The sequence below is a fragment of the Myotis nattereri genome (assembly GCF_964212035.1).
Source record: "Myotis nattereri genome assembly, chromosome: 12".
Lineage (NCBI taxonomy): Eukaryota > Metazoa > Chordata > Mammalia > Chiroptera > Vespertilionidae > Myotis > Myotis nattereri.
The window spans coordinates 54351678-54367914 of NC_138087.1; the positions used below are offsets into that span (position 1 = coordinate 54351678).

Sequence of the window (16237 nt, forward strand, 5' to 3'; positions counted from 1 at the left end):
TGTGTGCCCTGACTCAGAACCCACCCCGCAACATTTTGGTGAATGAGATGACGCTCCAACCCACTGAGCCATCCGGCCAAGGCCCCCAAACATGTTTTAAATTTCTTTATAGTCTGGGCACACGTTGTTCAGGCTCAATTAGCCTCAGTTCTGTGAAGACTTCTGTTCTTGGAGGGGCTGGGCCCAGGCTCTAGCTGGGGCGCTCCCGCCCGGTGTCGGCCGTTGGGGGTTGTTGGGCGGCGCGAGGCGGACCGAACCGGCGGCTCTGGCTGAAGGCTGAGCGGCCGGCAGAGCATCCCAGGCAGAGGCTGAGGCGGGACGGCGGCGGGGGCCAGAGCCCCTGGGAGACGCGGCCGGCCGAGATGCTGGCGGGAAACGTGGTGGAGGCGTTTGAGAAGAAGGAGGACTGCCGGGAGCCGGTCCATGCTTGCTGTTTCAAGGGACCTGGCATATATGGCATACTGTTCTTAATATGTTTGCTCACCTTCTAGGCACTATGCGTTTTAACCAAGGTCTCTGAGAAAGGTTGTTTCCCCAGGTAGGGATTTTCCCCTGAAGTTAGGGAGGGAATAAAACCTCTTAACTAAGTGCCAGGCGGGTAATTAATCACTTTAACTATGAACAATCATGCTTAAGCTACATAATCTTTACTCCCTGGAATGGAGATAAGAAACGCCCTAACCTTTGTAATAGAGATTGATAGGATTGAATCAACTGGTATAACTACAGATGTAGCAAGACAGAGAGAGAGACAGAAATTGGCACAGAACCTACACAGAACATTCTCTAGAGACAGAAGAACTTCGCTGGAGAGAACATGGCAAAAGATCCTGGACAGAAACTGGCCTCAGAACCTAGAGACAGAACCTAGCGAGGGAACATGGCAAAAGATCCTGGACTGAACCTGACTACAGAAATTGGCAAGAGAACCTGACTAGAACCTGGTGACTGAACCTGGCTGGAGAACCTGGACAGAACCTGGCTGGAGAACCTAGTGAGGGAACATGGCTACAGAACCTGGCTGGAGAACCTGGAGAACCTAGCAAGAGAACATGGACACAGAACCTGGCTGGAGATCCTGAACAGAACCTCTCTGGAGATCCAGACCAGAACTTGGCTGGAGATCCTGGCTGGAGATCCTGGCTAGGCTGCTGATCAACTGAACACTGTCTCCGTGTCATTCCTTCTTCGCCGACTCCGTCCACACCTTTGGGGACCCCTGGACCCGCTGGGGTTGGACCCCAGCAGAGGACGAGCCCTGGTGCGACCGCTAGGACCTCCAGCAGGATCTCCAACTTGCTGCCGAGCTTGGGAAGACATCACTGGGTCGGAACCGAGGCGGAGGACTCCCTCCAGCAGGTGCACACAACCGTCGGGAGCAGCCGCAGGAGACGGAGGATCTGACCGAGCAGATGGAGCGCCCGCCGCAGGTGCAGGAGCAGCGATCGAAGGTCCATGAGTACCTCGTTGTCCTAACCAGGGAGCTGGATGAAGCCAACCAGCAGCTTGTTGCGGGCAACGAGGCCGCCCACCAGATGTTCCTGGGTGTGATGGAATTGGTCGGAAGCCTGAAAGCCAGCGTCCACCGCCTCCAGAGCCGAGTGGAGGAGCTGGAGTCATGTAGCCAAGCGGGGAGGAGCCAGGGGAAGCATGGCCCGAAGTCCGCCCCCGGCTTCCCGGGTGGGAGAGAGCTGTGTGACCTACGCCAACACTGCGTGTGTGGCCACGTGTTTGCAGAAAAGCTCGCTTCCTTGCCAGGTCAGCCCAGCCCCTGCACGGAAGAAAATAAGCTGCTGTCGGAGGCTGTGAGGACGCTGCTGGCGCAGCTGAGCCTGGAGCAGCAGAGGCGGGGGGGCCCTGGAGCAGCAGAGGCGGGGGGGCCCTGGAGCAGCAGAGGCGGGGGGCCCTGGAGCAGCAGAGGCGGGGGGCCCTGGAGCAGCAGAGGCGGGGGGCCCTGGAGCAGCAGAGGCGGGCGGCCCTGGAGCAGCAGAGGCGGGCGGCCCTGGAGCAGCAGAGGCGGGGGGCCCTGGAGGAGCAGAGGCGGGGGGCCCTGGAGCAGCAGAGGCGGGGGGCCCTGGAGCAGCAGAGGCGGGGGGCCCTGGAGCAGCAGAGGCGGGGGGCCCTGGAGCAGCAGAGGCGGGGGGCCCTGGAGCAGCAGAGGCGGGGGGCCCTGGAGGAGCAGAGGCGGGGGGCCCTGGAGCAGCAGAGGCGGGGGGCCCTGGAGCAGCAGAGGCGGGGGGCCCTGGAGCAGCAGAGGCGGGCGGCCCTGGAGCAGCAGAGGGGGGGGGGGGCCCTGGAGGAGCAGTTCGGGCTCGTGCTGGAGGAGAACGAGCAGCTGGAGCGGCAGCTGCGGGCCGCCAGCGCCTACCGGGCCCGGGCGCTGGAGCTGGAGGCCGCGGTGGCTGAATTGCGGCGGGTGCTGCAGGCGGAGCGTGTCTTCGTGCCTGGGATCGAAAAGCTGGTGCCCGACTCCCTATGGGCCCCGTTCAGAAAGCCCGGCCGGAGCCTGCTGGACGAGATGCCCCTGGCGGTGCCCGAGGCCCAGCGGAGGCCCCTCCCGGAGCCCCTCCAGCGCAGCCGCAGCCGCAGCAGCGAGACGGTGCTGAGCAGCTTGGCGGGCGGGGACGGCGGCCAGAGCCACGAGGGGACCTGCATCCCGAAGGCCAAGGCTGTGAAGCAGAGCGGTGTGTCCCGGCTGCAGGAACTCGACACACAGAATAGCGCCCTGAAGGCCAGGTCCGAGGAGCCGCTGAAGGAGTGTCAGCAGCAGAAGCGGGACTCACTGTCCCACAAGGCTGTGCCGATTGCCAGGGCTCCGGCCAGGGCCCCCGCTGCCAGGGCCCCACCCCCCGCGGGTGCCAGCACCAGCACCAGCACCAGCACACCCCCTCCCAGATACAAAGCGCTCTTTAAGGAGATCTTAAGCTGCATCCAAAAGAGGAAGCAGGTCGACAAGCAGAGGGGGAAATACCGCCCTCTCCCCTCTCCTTAATGGGGCCCCCAGCTCCCCTGCTCATTTCCTATCTCCCATCACCCCTCTCTCCCTCAGACCTGTGTCTGTAGACCCCTGAAGCCTGAAGCTGCTCACGGCTTTGCTTACTTAGCAAGTGTGTGTGTGCAGTGAGGAAAGAGGATGGCTCCTGGTACCAGTTTCCTAACCCAGGTCCCTTTAAGCCCCGCAGTAAGTCCCTCCCCTGACACACTGGCCTCTGGCTGCCACTCCTTCTGCTGCTCTTCCCTGAGAAGCCCCAGAAGCCCTGAGGGCAGGGCTGTGCTCCCGGAGAGGTGGGCCTGGCGCTTCCATACTCACATGCACAGTGCCTACTGCATTGGGAAAGGGCAAGGGAAACAAACTACACGCAGGCAGCCCCTGCTGCCTCCCTGTTTCTGGAAAATGTGGAAGTCAGCCGCCAACTTGAGCTGTCCCCAAGCACTGTTGGAGACTGTGGATTCGTGAAGAAGACCGTTCGGGAGAAAGTAGGGGTCTGATCCAAAGAAACAGTATTAACCCAGTAATTGCATATATTTTTCTAAAAACCAAATAAAACTACCTTTGAAAATGAAGAAAAAAAGGACTTCTATTCTTGAATTCTATGTGATTTCCCTAATTAATACAAATGAATTCTTAGGGAAAAAAAATCAGAGAAAAAAAATTTTACTTGAGCTTGTGCAAGTGAATCTTCGTTCTTATAATGAAAACAGCAAAAGTAAATAGGTTGGGATGAAAGCTGATGGAAGAGTCAGAGGCTCACAGCTGGCACTGGCCCTAGACTCAGGAGCATCAAAATTCCCGGAGGACCCTCTGGGGACCAGGGCTGATCCTGTTAGTTCCAAATTACACCTGATGCTTTGTTCCCTTGAAGGCTAAGTCCAATACCCTTCATATGGTGGAAAGCCCATTAACATTCCGAACTGAATTATTACAACAGCTGTTTCTAGCCCTCCCAAAGAAAATAAGATAGCTGTTCAAAGAGCAGCTGGGTGGGGAAGAAAGGAGTGGGGTAGGCAGGTGGCTCCAGTCAGCACCTGAGCCATGTCTGTCTAGAGGTGCTCGCAGCTTAGGCCAGGCAGCCAGAGACCTGCCTTCCAATTCTGTCTCCAACACCATTTGCCACTGCCGAGTGCTCGGCTGAGTGTCTGGGCCTCGATTTCCTTGTCTGTAAAAATGAGATGTATCACGCCATCCCTCTCACTAGACCAGCGGTTCTCAACCTGTGGGTCGCGACCCCTTTGGCGGTCGAACGACCCTTTCACAGGGGTCGCCTAAGACCATCCTGCATATCAGATATTTACATTAAGATTCATAACAGTAGCAACATTACAGTTATGAAGTAGCAACGAAAATAATTTTATGGTTGGGTCACAACATGAGGAACTGTATTTGAAGGGCCAGAAGGTGGAGAACCACTGCCCTAGACAATGCATGTGGAAACACCTGGGGTAAGCCCAGAGAAGGGGGCATTCACGGCTCACATGCCACAACCTGCCACTCACTGAATAGGGTTCTCCTCTGGGCTCGCTCTCCCATTCGTGCTTTCCACAGTTCATGGGCGATGGCTCCAAGCTTCTAGTGCCCTTTACGGTACTATTCAAAGGAGGCTTGGTGCCGATTGTGGCTCTGCTGCCAATGCCTGCTGCAATCCTGCCATCTGGTGGACATTTCTGCAGGCTCCCGCGACCAGAGCTTCTTGAATTGCATTCAATGTGCTCGTGAATCACCTTGAGGATGCTGTGAAAATGCAGATTCGGACTCAGTGAATCTGAGGTGGGATTGGAGATTCTACAACTCTCACCTGTTCCCAGGTGATGCCTATGCTGCTGCTCTGCAGGCCACACTTTGAGCAGCAGGTCCTGGAAGGGCTGAGGGACTGAAGGAAGAGGCAGGGAAGCAACGCCTGCGTGGGAGTCCCTGCTGGGTGCCAAGTCCTCAGGCATCAGCAACCCAGTCTGGCCTCTCCAATGCTAGGGCAGCAGTTTGCCCTCTGACCTCACTTCTTTTACGGCTCTGAGAAGAATTGTTGCTTTACCAGCATGTTCATCTTTGTACTTGCTAACACAGAGTGGCCACTCCAAGCTTCTTACATGCTAGACTAGAAACCATGCATTCCTGTCCAAGTAGCTCTAAAATGCACAAGTGCAAGTAGATATAAAAATGTGCTCAAATGCAAAATAAGAGGCATGCATATAGCAAAGGAAGAAATACTGTCGAATTTTGCAGAAAACACTATTCTTGTGTTTCTAAAAATTAACCAGAAAACTATTAGCAGTAATATGAGTTCAGAAAAGTGAAGGAGATAGAAATACCTTCTTGAAAATCAATTGTGTTTCTACATATCATCAATAGACAGAAAAAAAATAACAGGAATAATACCATATTTACAGTAGTATCAAAAAAATTGGAACAAACACAATTCTAGACATGACAGATGGAGTCAATAAAAAAAATTGTGTTATGTGAATATAAAGTAAGGCAGAGTGATTGGCCAGAGCTTAGAAGGAGAAATACAATAAAAATGACCTCAATTTCTACTGTGGAAGCTCTCAAATTGTAACAAACAGAACTTCTTTAATATGCTTATTCCCAAAAATTTGTATTTTGCTATGTCTGAGGGAAGGCCAATAGGAAACCTGGGCTTAAAAACATAGTTATTTAGTGTTTATAATTCCCCAAGACTCTACTGAACTACATGCATTGCTAGTGAAGAACAATTGAACAATACAAGGCTCTTTTGAAGGTAACAATGTTAGCTTCTTCCTATCAGATTTGAACTTATGAAGTAACAACTACTAAACTATACACCACTATTGTTTAAATTTTGTAAAATCAGTGGTATCAAAGATAACAGAAAATTCCAACTATTCAAAGTTAATATGTACATGTCAGATCAAAATTAATAGCACAAAGAAGAAAACACTTTTTAATAAATAGTGGGACATGCCGAAACCAGTTTGGCTCAGTGGATAGAGCGTCGGCCTGCGGACTGAAGGGTCCCAGGTTCGATTCCGGTCAGGGGCATGTACCTGGGTTGCGGGCATATCCCCAGTGGGAGATGTGCAGGAGGCAGCTGATCGATGTTTCTCTCTCATCGATGTTTCTAACTCTCTATCTCTCTCCCTTCCTCTCTGTAAAAAAATCAATAAAATATATTTAAAAAATAAATAAATAAATAAATAGTGGGACAGCAACAATATTAAATCTAATGAAGGTTTGCCTTTGATCCATACATCACACCATACGTTACCATAAACTTCAGATGAATTAGAATTAAACACAAAACATCATCATGATTACAAAAAGCTAAAAAAGAACAGAATGACATATTTATTCCAGCTGTGGAAGAGAGCGTGAAAGGAGGTATCAGAATTGAAACAGACATGTTCAAGCATACATTGTAAAAACAACTCTTGAATAAGGATAGGCTGATCGAGCAAAACTCAGTCTTCCCAAATGGAGGTTTCTCAAGAGTTTGATTTGAGAAACCTAAATATAGATATTCTAAATAGCTTTTAATATGTAGTAAGACAACAGACACACACAAACTTGTTCTGTTTTAATTTTTCACACCCTGCAGTGGTTCTCAACCTTCTGGCCCTTTAAATACAGTGTCTCATGTTGTGACCCAATCATAAAATTATTTTTGTTGCTACTTCATAACTGTAATGTTGCTGCTGTTATGAATCATAATGTAAATATCTGATATGCAGGATGGTCTTAGGCGACCCCTGTGAAAGGGTCATTTGACTGCCAAAGGGGTCGTGACCCACAGGTTGAGAACCGCTGCTCTAGAGGTTACCATCATGTTTTGTTTAAGTGATTGCCCTTTTTTTTTCTTTCTTTCTTTTTTTTTTTTTTATTTCAGAGAGGAAGGGAGAGGGAGAAAGAGAAACATCAATAATGAGAGAGAATCATTGATTGGCTGCCCCCACTGGGGATGGAGCCCACAACCCGGGTATGTGCCCTACCTGGGAATGGAACCTTGATCTCCTGGTGGGGTGAAGTGACTGCCTCTTGAATAGTCCTCAGAATAAATTTTTTCATGCCGTTTCCCGTGCATTTATTTTATCTTCTTTAAATGTGTCCTTGATTAGAAAAAGTGTAGTTCTGTGCGGATCTTTTCTTTAATCCGGGCCCATGCACATCTGCTTGCTTATAATTGTACCAGGCAGTACACATGTGCACTGTTCTCAATCAAGTGTCGGGAGAGGCTCAGAATCATCTGCTTGGTGCGTGTTCTCCTCATGGTGTCACAACCAATTGCACAACAACAAGTGAACATGTAGCTGACCACACAATAATCATGCCACATTATAAATGTGACTTGATGTGTAAGCTAGTTTATAAAGGCCAAATTCTGTTCTATTAAAGTCCATGTGTTGCATATAAAATTTTGTGCAGTTGCATGAACATTGAGTAAACTTGTGCATATGTCAAGTTTTAGTTTTACGGGAATGTGAGACACATTTACAATGTCTTTTTTAATCTTCTCAAGAAGTCGAAGATAAAAGGAAAGGAAAGAGAAGTCGAAAGGCTTTGCCCATGGTCACACAGCTAGCTAGTGTCGAGTGCAATTTGGACTCGGGTGTCTCGGAAGCCCATGCTCTTTCCACTGCTAGTAAATTACATTTCTGCTTTCTATCTCGTGGGAAAGCTACCTGATCTGATTGTCTTAATGGAGGGAAACTGGAAATAAGCTATTGGCTTCACCACAAAACAGCAAGATAATCTAAAATGGATGTGCTATTTGTTCAAGCCCATTGACCGTGCCTGAGGCCAGTGTCCAGCTATTTGCCTCAATGGGCAATAATGGTCAATAGAGTCTCCAGGTCCCATCTGCTTATTGGCTCCCTTTACAGGAGGGTTAATGATCCAGATATTGAACCACAGAATGCTTGGCCAAGAAGTACCTCAGTCTCCCTATTTTCCGACTTCCCCCAGGATATAGGAGCTGGTCAGCCATCATTCGGGGTGGGAGGATCTTAAGCAGCTTCCACTTAGTGTCTCCACAACTCAGATTTAGTCATTCTCCTAACATGTCTGTCCCAATTACACACCTTGGTAGTAGAGAAATTGTCTCTACTAACAGAGCCCCTCAGCTTAATTACATTGTTTGATTCATCCAGAGCAACTTTGCTGCCATATCTCATGAGCGTTACCTGGAAATAAAGTCATTTCTGATTCTATAGCTATGAGATTTTCAAGTATTCAAGCATTCTCTTTGTGCATAAGACTTCAGGTATCACTTCTGTGAGTCAACTGAGGTGAGCTCAACTACTGTTACTGGGGAACTTAGAATCTTTGAACAGCAACTGGCCAATCCTTTATCCTTTTTTTCCTTCTTCAGTGTCTCTTTCAGAGTCAATGATTTCTGAAGGGGTAGGTGGATGGTCTTTCATTTGCTACTGCTATGAGTTGAATTGTGTGCTGCCCTCCCCAAATTCATATGCTGAATTCCTAACCCCCAGTTCCTCAGAACGTGACCCTATTTAGAAATAGGGATTATCACAGATGTATTTAGTTAAGATGAGTCATCCTGGAGCAGGGTGGGCCCCCTAAGTCAATATGACTGGTGTCCTTATAAAAGCAGAAATTTGGATGGACACATACGCACAAGAGGATCCCACATGAACATGAAAGCAGAGACCAAGATGATGCATCCACAAGTCAAGGAATGCCAAAGACTGTCAGCAACCAACGAAGCTAGGAGAGGCATGAATCAGATATTTCCTCACAGCTCTCAAAGGAACCGACCCTGCCAACACTTTGATCTCTGACTCTGGTTTCAAGAACTTAGAGACATACATTTCAAGAACTTTGAGACATTAATTTCTGTTGTTTAAGCCACCCAGATTGTGTCACGTTGTTCTGGCAGCCTAGGAAGCTAATACAGGGAGCAATGGTCGAATGACCCATCTCCACGGCTTATAGCAATCAGTTCACCTATTGAATTACCTTGGGAGTGGTATCAATGACCTATTGACTCCATTTTTCTATATGGAAACCCCCTTATAGGCTTCCCTTATGACATTTTCTGAGGTGTACAGAAGTAAGGAGGCCAACTGTCCCATTTTGCCTGGGACTAATGAAGTTCCTGGGACATAGGACTTGCAGTTTTAAAACCAGGACAGTTCAAGGTAAAGCAAGATGTGTCAGTCATTTTACACGAGCCCTCTTTCTGCTCAGGTCCTTCTAGGGCAGTGGTTCTCAACCTTAGCTGCACATTAGGATCGCCTGGGAATCTTTTTAAAATCCTGATTTCTGGGCCTCATCCTCGGGAAATTCTGTTTCTTTGTTACTAATGTGGCCCCACCCCATAACAAAGAAAGAATTTCCGGAGGATGAGGCCCAGAAATCAGGATTTTAAAAAGATTTCCAGGTGATTCTAACGTGCAGCCACGGTTGAGAACCACTGTTCTAGGGCCCAGTTGGGCCCAGAGCAACCATCTGAGTTCCCTCAGCTGAGCCAGGTTACCACAAGAATTGGGGAATTCTGGGCAGAGGAGATACATGTTGTGAAAGGGGTGAAAGCAGTGAAGAGGTCTGGAACAAGATAGGAGGTTCTGAGAGGACGATGGCAGGGGTGCAGGCAGGGCGTGAAGATGAAGTGGAAAAAGCTGTTTCAGGGTCCAATTGCTAAGAACCTCTGGCCCCATGTTCAACAATCGTACATCATTCTATCCTGTAAGAAAAAAGGTGGCCTCTCAGAGAGTTTGAAGCAAGAGAGTTGCCATCAGAGCAGATGCTTTAGGAAGATTATCATAATTTATTCATGTTGTCCTTTTGTAAACTGTGGAGAGACCATCGGTATAAAAGAGACCTAAAGACGTACAAACCAACTTCAATATATGGGCTTTGTTTGAAAAACTGGGGAAGGAGATTATGAGACAATAAGGGAAATGTAAACACTGCATATTTAACGATATTAAAGGATTTAAAATGTTTAACTCTGGTTATGTTTTGTTGTTGTTGTTTTTAAGGGAAGGGAGAGGGAAAAGGTATTAACTCGGGAACTGAGAGAGGAAGACCCAGAGCGAGAGAGTGAGTGCTTTGCTAGCCACTGTACCCTTTCAAACATTCCCCCGCCAGTCACTGCGGGGAAGGAGAGGTGAGGGGTGAAGTGGGGACCCACCTCCAAACTGTGTCTTACAGTCTAAACCTGACCTTCGAGGCTCTCCATATCTAGATACATAAGCATTCCTCCCCAACCTTTTCCTGATAGGATGAGGCATCAATGACACATGGAAGCCACACACGTCAAAGAACTTCGGGGGGAGTCTGTGCCTTGGGCCCTTGTCACCGGCCGTGTCTGCGGCAGAGAACCTCAGACGGTAGGGGAGGCCGCGTTGTCCTGGGTGACACGCCTTCTTTGAGCGTGAGGCAGTGTCTGAGCAGAAAGGATATCAAGAGATTATGGAGGGCCCTAACCGGCTTGGCTCAGTGGATAGAGCGTTGGCCTGCAGACGGAAGGGTCCCAGGTTCGATTCTGGTCAAGGGCATGCACCTTGGTTGCGGGCACAGTAGGGAGTGTGCAGGAGGCAGCTGATCCATGTTTCTAACTCTCTATCCCTCTCCCTTCCTCTCTCTAAAAAATCAATAAAGTATATTTATTTTAAAAAAAGAGAGAGATTATGGAGGGTCCGCGAGAAGGATAAGTTACTCTGGCTCAGCCTTGGACTTCGTCTTAGTTCTCAGGCTTTGGTTCTCATGAAAGGGCTTGCGGTGTGATCTCGGGCAGGTCGGTCCTCTCTCTGAGCCTCCGCGACCTTATCTGCAAACCCCGGGAGGCGGCAGAGGTGTCCTAAGGGCCTCCAGCTCCGACATCCTCTGACTCCCCCGGGAGGTGCAGCAGGGGGTCTCCGCTGCGGAAGCCGACTCCCAGCTGGGCCGTAACAAAGAGCCGGGGTCGCGGGCACGTCCCGCCCCCCGCAGGTTTTGGAAACGCCTTCAGACCGAGGGGCGGGGCTTGGTCACGCCGCAGCCAATCAGCAAAGGCCCAGGGCGCCGGGGCGGGGCCTCCGCGAGCAGCGGCGGCGGCGGCCGGGCTGGGTCCGAGCATCCCGCGGCTGCGGACCTCCGGGCCGGGACATGGCGACCGTCCGGGCCTCTCCGCTCGCTGCCCTGCCGCTTCTCCTGGCCGTGGCGGGAGTCGCGGAGGTGGCAGGGGGCCTGGCCCCGGGCAGTGCGGGTGAGTGACTGCTGGAGCGGCGGTTCGGGGCGGGCCGGGGCGGCCGCCTCAGCGCTCCAAGATGGCGCGGGGCTGGGAGGGGGGGCGCGCGACCCCCAGACCCGGCCGAGTCCGGTGACCCAGGGCCGGAGGTCCCAGCCGGCGGGGAGGGGTTCCGGGGCGGGACGAGCGCGGACCCCGCTCCACCGTCGCCTTCCCCGCCCCAAAGGTCTGCTGAGCCGGGAGCGGGGACGCAGGTTCGAGGCCTTGCTCTGTCACCCACCCCACCGGGCATCCCAGTTCGTCCCTTATCTGCTCACCAGACTCGGGGGTCTGTCCCGAAAAGCGTGAAATGCCTTCGCCGCGGATCGTCGCGAGGGTTGGACGGGTCTGGGAGGTGCAGCCAGCCCACCGCCGCCCTGACCCGTTGTTGTGACTGGACCCTCGCCGGGTTCCGAAAGGCAGACCTCGGGCGGCGAGCGTGGACGGGCCCAAGTCCCAGAGGAGAAGGGGCCAAGCCTTCTGACCCGATGGCGCTGCGGGCGCCGGGCTCCGGCTGGAAACGCTAAACCATCAGGCAGCCTCGCTCTCCGGGGGCTGGCAGGCTGGAGCAGAGTTTTGGACTTCGGTTCCTTTCGGTTCTGGCTCCGGAGGAATTAAACCAGAAGTGGCGAGGAAAGTGGTCAGGGCTTACTGCGTCTCCTTTGCTGGGCTTTAGGAGTTGATGCGAATACCTGCCTGCCCCCCAGTAGTTCTCTGGCTAGAAAGTGGGGTGCATACAGCAGGACACAAGCTGTGGAATGCAAGGCAGGAGTGTCCAGAGCAGATGAAGGGCTGTGGGTGCACAGAGGGAGGGAGCTGACCTCCGCCTCGGGTGGAGGAGAACTGACCGGTCCTCCAGCGAGGCACTGTACCAGCGAGGCACTGTACCAGCGAGGCACTGTACCAGCGAGGCACTGTACCAGCGAGGCACTGTACCAGCGAGGCACTGTACGTGCAAAAGGGGTGGAGCGGGTGCATCGTTGACCGCGAGAGCTTGCACCGGGAAAGAGCAACACCAGCCCCGACAGCTTACAGTGTTAAAGCTTGGAGGGGTTGTGGTGTTTTTTTTAGGCAAAGAAAGTCTTTAAAGAAGGGAGAGAATTAAGTCAGGAACCTGGGATTAGTTCATTGCATTGGGTTCTAAATTTAGCTGTCAATTAGATGGAAATCAAATGAGAAAGAGAGAGAGAGAGAGAGAGAGAGAGAGAGAGAGAGAGAGAGAGAGAGAATGCTTTGTATTCTTGCTAAATCAGCTTACCTTTCCGGGCCTCATTTGTCTCATTAAGTTAAAGATACTGAACTAAAGTTTTTCCAAAGTTATGGCCCATGGTTCATTCTCATCTCACAACTAGTTGGTTCTGTGGTTGATTGTAGAGTAGTAGAGTGGAGTAGTTAAGAATACTTGAACAGGTTACTTAGCCTCAGTCTTTTATTATATATATATAGAGCCATATATAATAAATTTTTGGTGTGGGAATTGAGGTAATACACGAAAAGCATTTAGAATAGCATATAGTAAGCACTGAGATGTTAGCTATTGAATGAGTTTGGGAAACGCTGCACATTGTACCCCCTTTCTTATAAATTCAAAAAGCTTGTTAGAATCCCTTGAAAGGGTCCAGGGATTCCTGTGGTAAAGAAACTTGTTTGCTGGGGGAATGGGCAAATGAGTGCTAATGAATATGGGATTTTCTTTAGGGTAATGAAAGTGTTCTAAAGTTAGATTGTGGTGATAGTTGCACAACTCCATGAATATACTAAAAACAACTTAATTGTAAAAGGAGGATTTTGTGTTACGTGATTGTTACTATCTAAAGTGAGACATTAAAAATTTAAGAGTTCATTTGAGCAACAAATGATTCAAATGGGCAGCACCAAACAGGACATGACAGGAGTTCAGCAGAAAGACTTCCATAGAGAAGAGGTGGAAGCAAAGCAGAGACATTATTTGTTTGGCGATAGTTTAAGTGGATACCTTATTCAGGAAAGCCTAGGTGGCTGTTTGTGATTGATTGTCCTTAGGTTTCAATTCCTTAGCCTTAAGGTATTATAAGGTTAGGGTTTGGATTGCTTAAGTAGGCTACTAAGGAAAGCAGTAAAGCCACCTCAGTCTAATGGCCTTGTTTAATCAATTTATCATGATTTATATCAATAAAATTATTATCCTCCTATATAATAAAACCCTAATATGCAAATCGACTGAACAGCGGAACAACCGGCAGAAGGACTGGTCGCTATGATGCACACTGACCACCAGGGGGCAGACGCTCAATGCAGGAGCTGCCCCCTGGTGGTCAGTGAGCTCCCACAGGTGGAGTGCTGCTCAGCCAGAAGCCGAGCTCACAGCTGGCGAGCCATTTGGCAGTGGTGGTGGCAGCGGGAGTGTCTCCCACATCCCTGGCAGCGCTAGGAGCAGCGAGCAGGTGGGCAATAAGGACCGAGGGGTCCAAGACTGTGAGAGGGATCCCGGACTGTGAGAGGGCGCAGGCCGGGATGAGGGGACCCCCCACACTCACACACACAGTGCATGAATTTCGTGTACTGGGCCTCTAGTAGAAATATAAAAACTCGTTTGCTTCTAGAACTCTTTTCCCTTCTTAGCACCTGGGCTAGATGATTTCTAAAGGCCCTTCCAACTCTAAAAGTCCATGACAGCATAGAGTTTGCATTGTTTGATTAAAAAGAAAAATTTCAGTTTGATCTAAATGTGAGATTTGTCCCTTGTACTAAATTCTAGGAAACATTTATTACCTGTTTCTTTACATAAAGGCCATTGAGTACTACAATGGACAAAAGCTTCCTCTGTGTATCTGCAGAAAGTGTGGAAAATGTTCTTCAATCCTAAGCAAAAGTTGAGAACACAGTATTAAATTGTATTTCAGTGAAGGCTGAGCTTATATTCCTGCTCTTTCCCCTGTCCTTTCCCCGTTCAAGATTGGATACGCCTGTTTACTCTGGTATAAGATTTTACAAGTCTTATCTGTTCTGACACAGATTTTCATTCCTATTCTGGGGAGGGTGTCGAGGTGAGAGAGTGATATTACTTGCTCAATGATTATCATCTCTTGGGAAGTTTGGCCACACCCTCTACATTGGAGTAATGCCACACTTCCCATTCCAGTGCACTTTCCTTCCACCCCTGTCCTCCCACCGCCCCCTGCACCCCAACACACACTTCTAGTGTTCCCTTTGAAGGATGGGATGGGACCTTAAAATGCAGTGGATCTGTCATGCGCCTGATAATAACTCTGTTTCTATTTAAGATGTTTTGTTACAGAACAAAAGAGGCGAAGAGCAAAATTACGGGCTAGGTTTCAATAAGTTGACATTTGAGGAATTATATAATAGTCAATCCAGAATCCTGAAAAAGAATGTAATAAATTTTAAGTTAGAAAAAGCAAACGGCTATCTGGAGGAAAGTAATAAGAAGCAGATTTTATTTCCAAAGAAGTATCTTGGCCCACACACTGCAGAAAGAGCTAGAGTTGGTGATAGACCAGATATGACAGTTTATTCTGGTATACTGCTAAAAGTTCCTGTCTTATATCCATAGATTTAGGCAACCTTTCATTAATCATACTTTCCACCATGTGCCACTTATGGAAAAAAGTAGAATAATATCAAGAGGTGTTTTTTTATATATTAAAAATGTGGGTTTTAAAAGAGCAAAACAGATACTACAGGTGTTTATTCAAAATATATTTATTTATTGAGTGCTTACTGCTCACTATATGTCAGGTACTCTTCTACGTGTGGGATTGATGTTCTTGAGGAGCTTACATTCTAGGAGCGGAGATGTGGTGGCCTGTTTCTCTCTTCTCCATGTCCCGCATGGAGAAGGAAACAGTCCATTTGCTGAGTGGAGGAGCTGGGGATTAAGAAATTAAAGAAAGACCAAGATGCAGAAATAGATTTTAAGCTGGGGCCAGGTGGGCGCCATCCTCTCTGATGGAGAGGCGGCAAAAGCGGGCTGAGCTACACAGCAGGTTTATTTTAAAGGCCTAGATTTACATATCTAGTTCCGCCCCTGCCTGATTAACATGTCCAGCCTTATTGGGGAAGCATGTTCCCAGGAAGTGGCTCTGCCTATGCTCTGAGTTCAGCTGACAATAATTATAAGAAAATGCCTAGGTGCTTCCCAGGTGGCCCTCTACACGGAGAGATAGACAATCAACAGATAAATAAGATGATTTCTAGTAGTGATAAGGATGCTATGAAGGAAACCAGATGATAACATAGAGAATTCTGTGAGTAGAGAGAGAGTGGTTCTTTACATAGTGATGACGAGAGGCCTCTTTTAGAAGGTAAAGTTCAGAACCAAGATCTGAAGACATGAAGGTGCTGTCCTTAGGAACAGAAACCAAGGCGGCTCAGGATTAGGGGATTAGTTATGTGGCCTCTAAGAGGGGAGCACATAGAAATCCAAGGGTAAAAAATTCAGCACAACACAACCTCAGAGACTATTTTGGAAACTACAGGACTGCCAGGAGTCAAGACTCCTTTTGGAGACAGTCTCTCTGTACCTCTGATTGGTTCTGTCTCATGCATCTCTTGTATTTCCTACTCTCCACCAACCAGCTTCTTCTTTTAACTGCACCACCATGAAACTTCAATTTTTCCCACCCATCTCTTCTTGACCTTATGGCTGCAGAGCCCACCACCAACTGGTTGCATACCTCTGTGCCTAACTAAGTATATGATTGGGATCAAATTTATCTTTTGACTTAGGCCAAACTCAGAAGATGTTTGTTAAATTATGGGTTGGTGACCATATGAAATGTGGTACTGAAGTGGTACAGTGAGAGAAATACAACTTTTTGTACTTTTTTCCCTAATACAAAGGCATTTTATAAGTAGAAAAGTATTACTCAATAACCAATGAATACAAATTTTTGAGCTGAGCACTGTGCTAAATGGGTACAAGAAGTTTACAGCCAGTCTGGGGATACCATAAGTACAAACATGAAATGATGAGAGAAGAGTTAAGTTAAAGTTTCTAGTCCTGACTAGAATAGTAGGGCTTTAAATAGCCA

General features: G+C 49.0%; 1 protein-coding gene and 1 pseudogene across 2 annotated transcripts in view; both read left to right on the forward strand.

The window, feature by feature from the left end:
• The first annotated feature begins 362 nt into the window (after positions 1-362).
• On the forward strand, positions 363-3475 carry LOC308527729 (cerebellar degeneration-related protein 2-like; annotated as a pseudogene). Its single transcript has 4 exons — positions 363-408; positions 1246-1359; positions 1431-1871; positions 2183-3475. The product of its transcript is annotated as a cerebellar degeneration-related protein 2-like (transcript).
• A 6275-nt stretch (positions 3476-9750) lies between these two features.
• RECK (reversion inducing cysteine rich protein with kazal motifs) overlaps positions 9751-16237 on the forward strand; it is a 66523-nt gene continuing 60036 nt past the window's right edge. Inside the window, exon 1 of the mRNA XM_081103664.1 lies at positions 9751-11183. Within this exon, the coding sequence (XP_080959790.1) occupies positions 11084-11183 (100 nt within the window). The 5' untranslated portion in view covers positions 9751-11083. The remainder of the gene's footprint in view (positions 11184-16237) is intronic.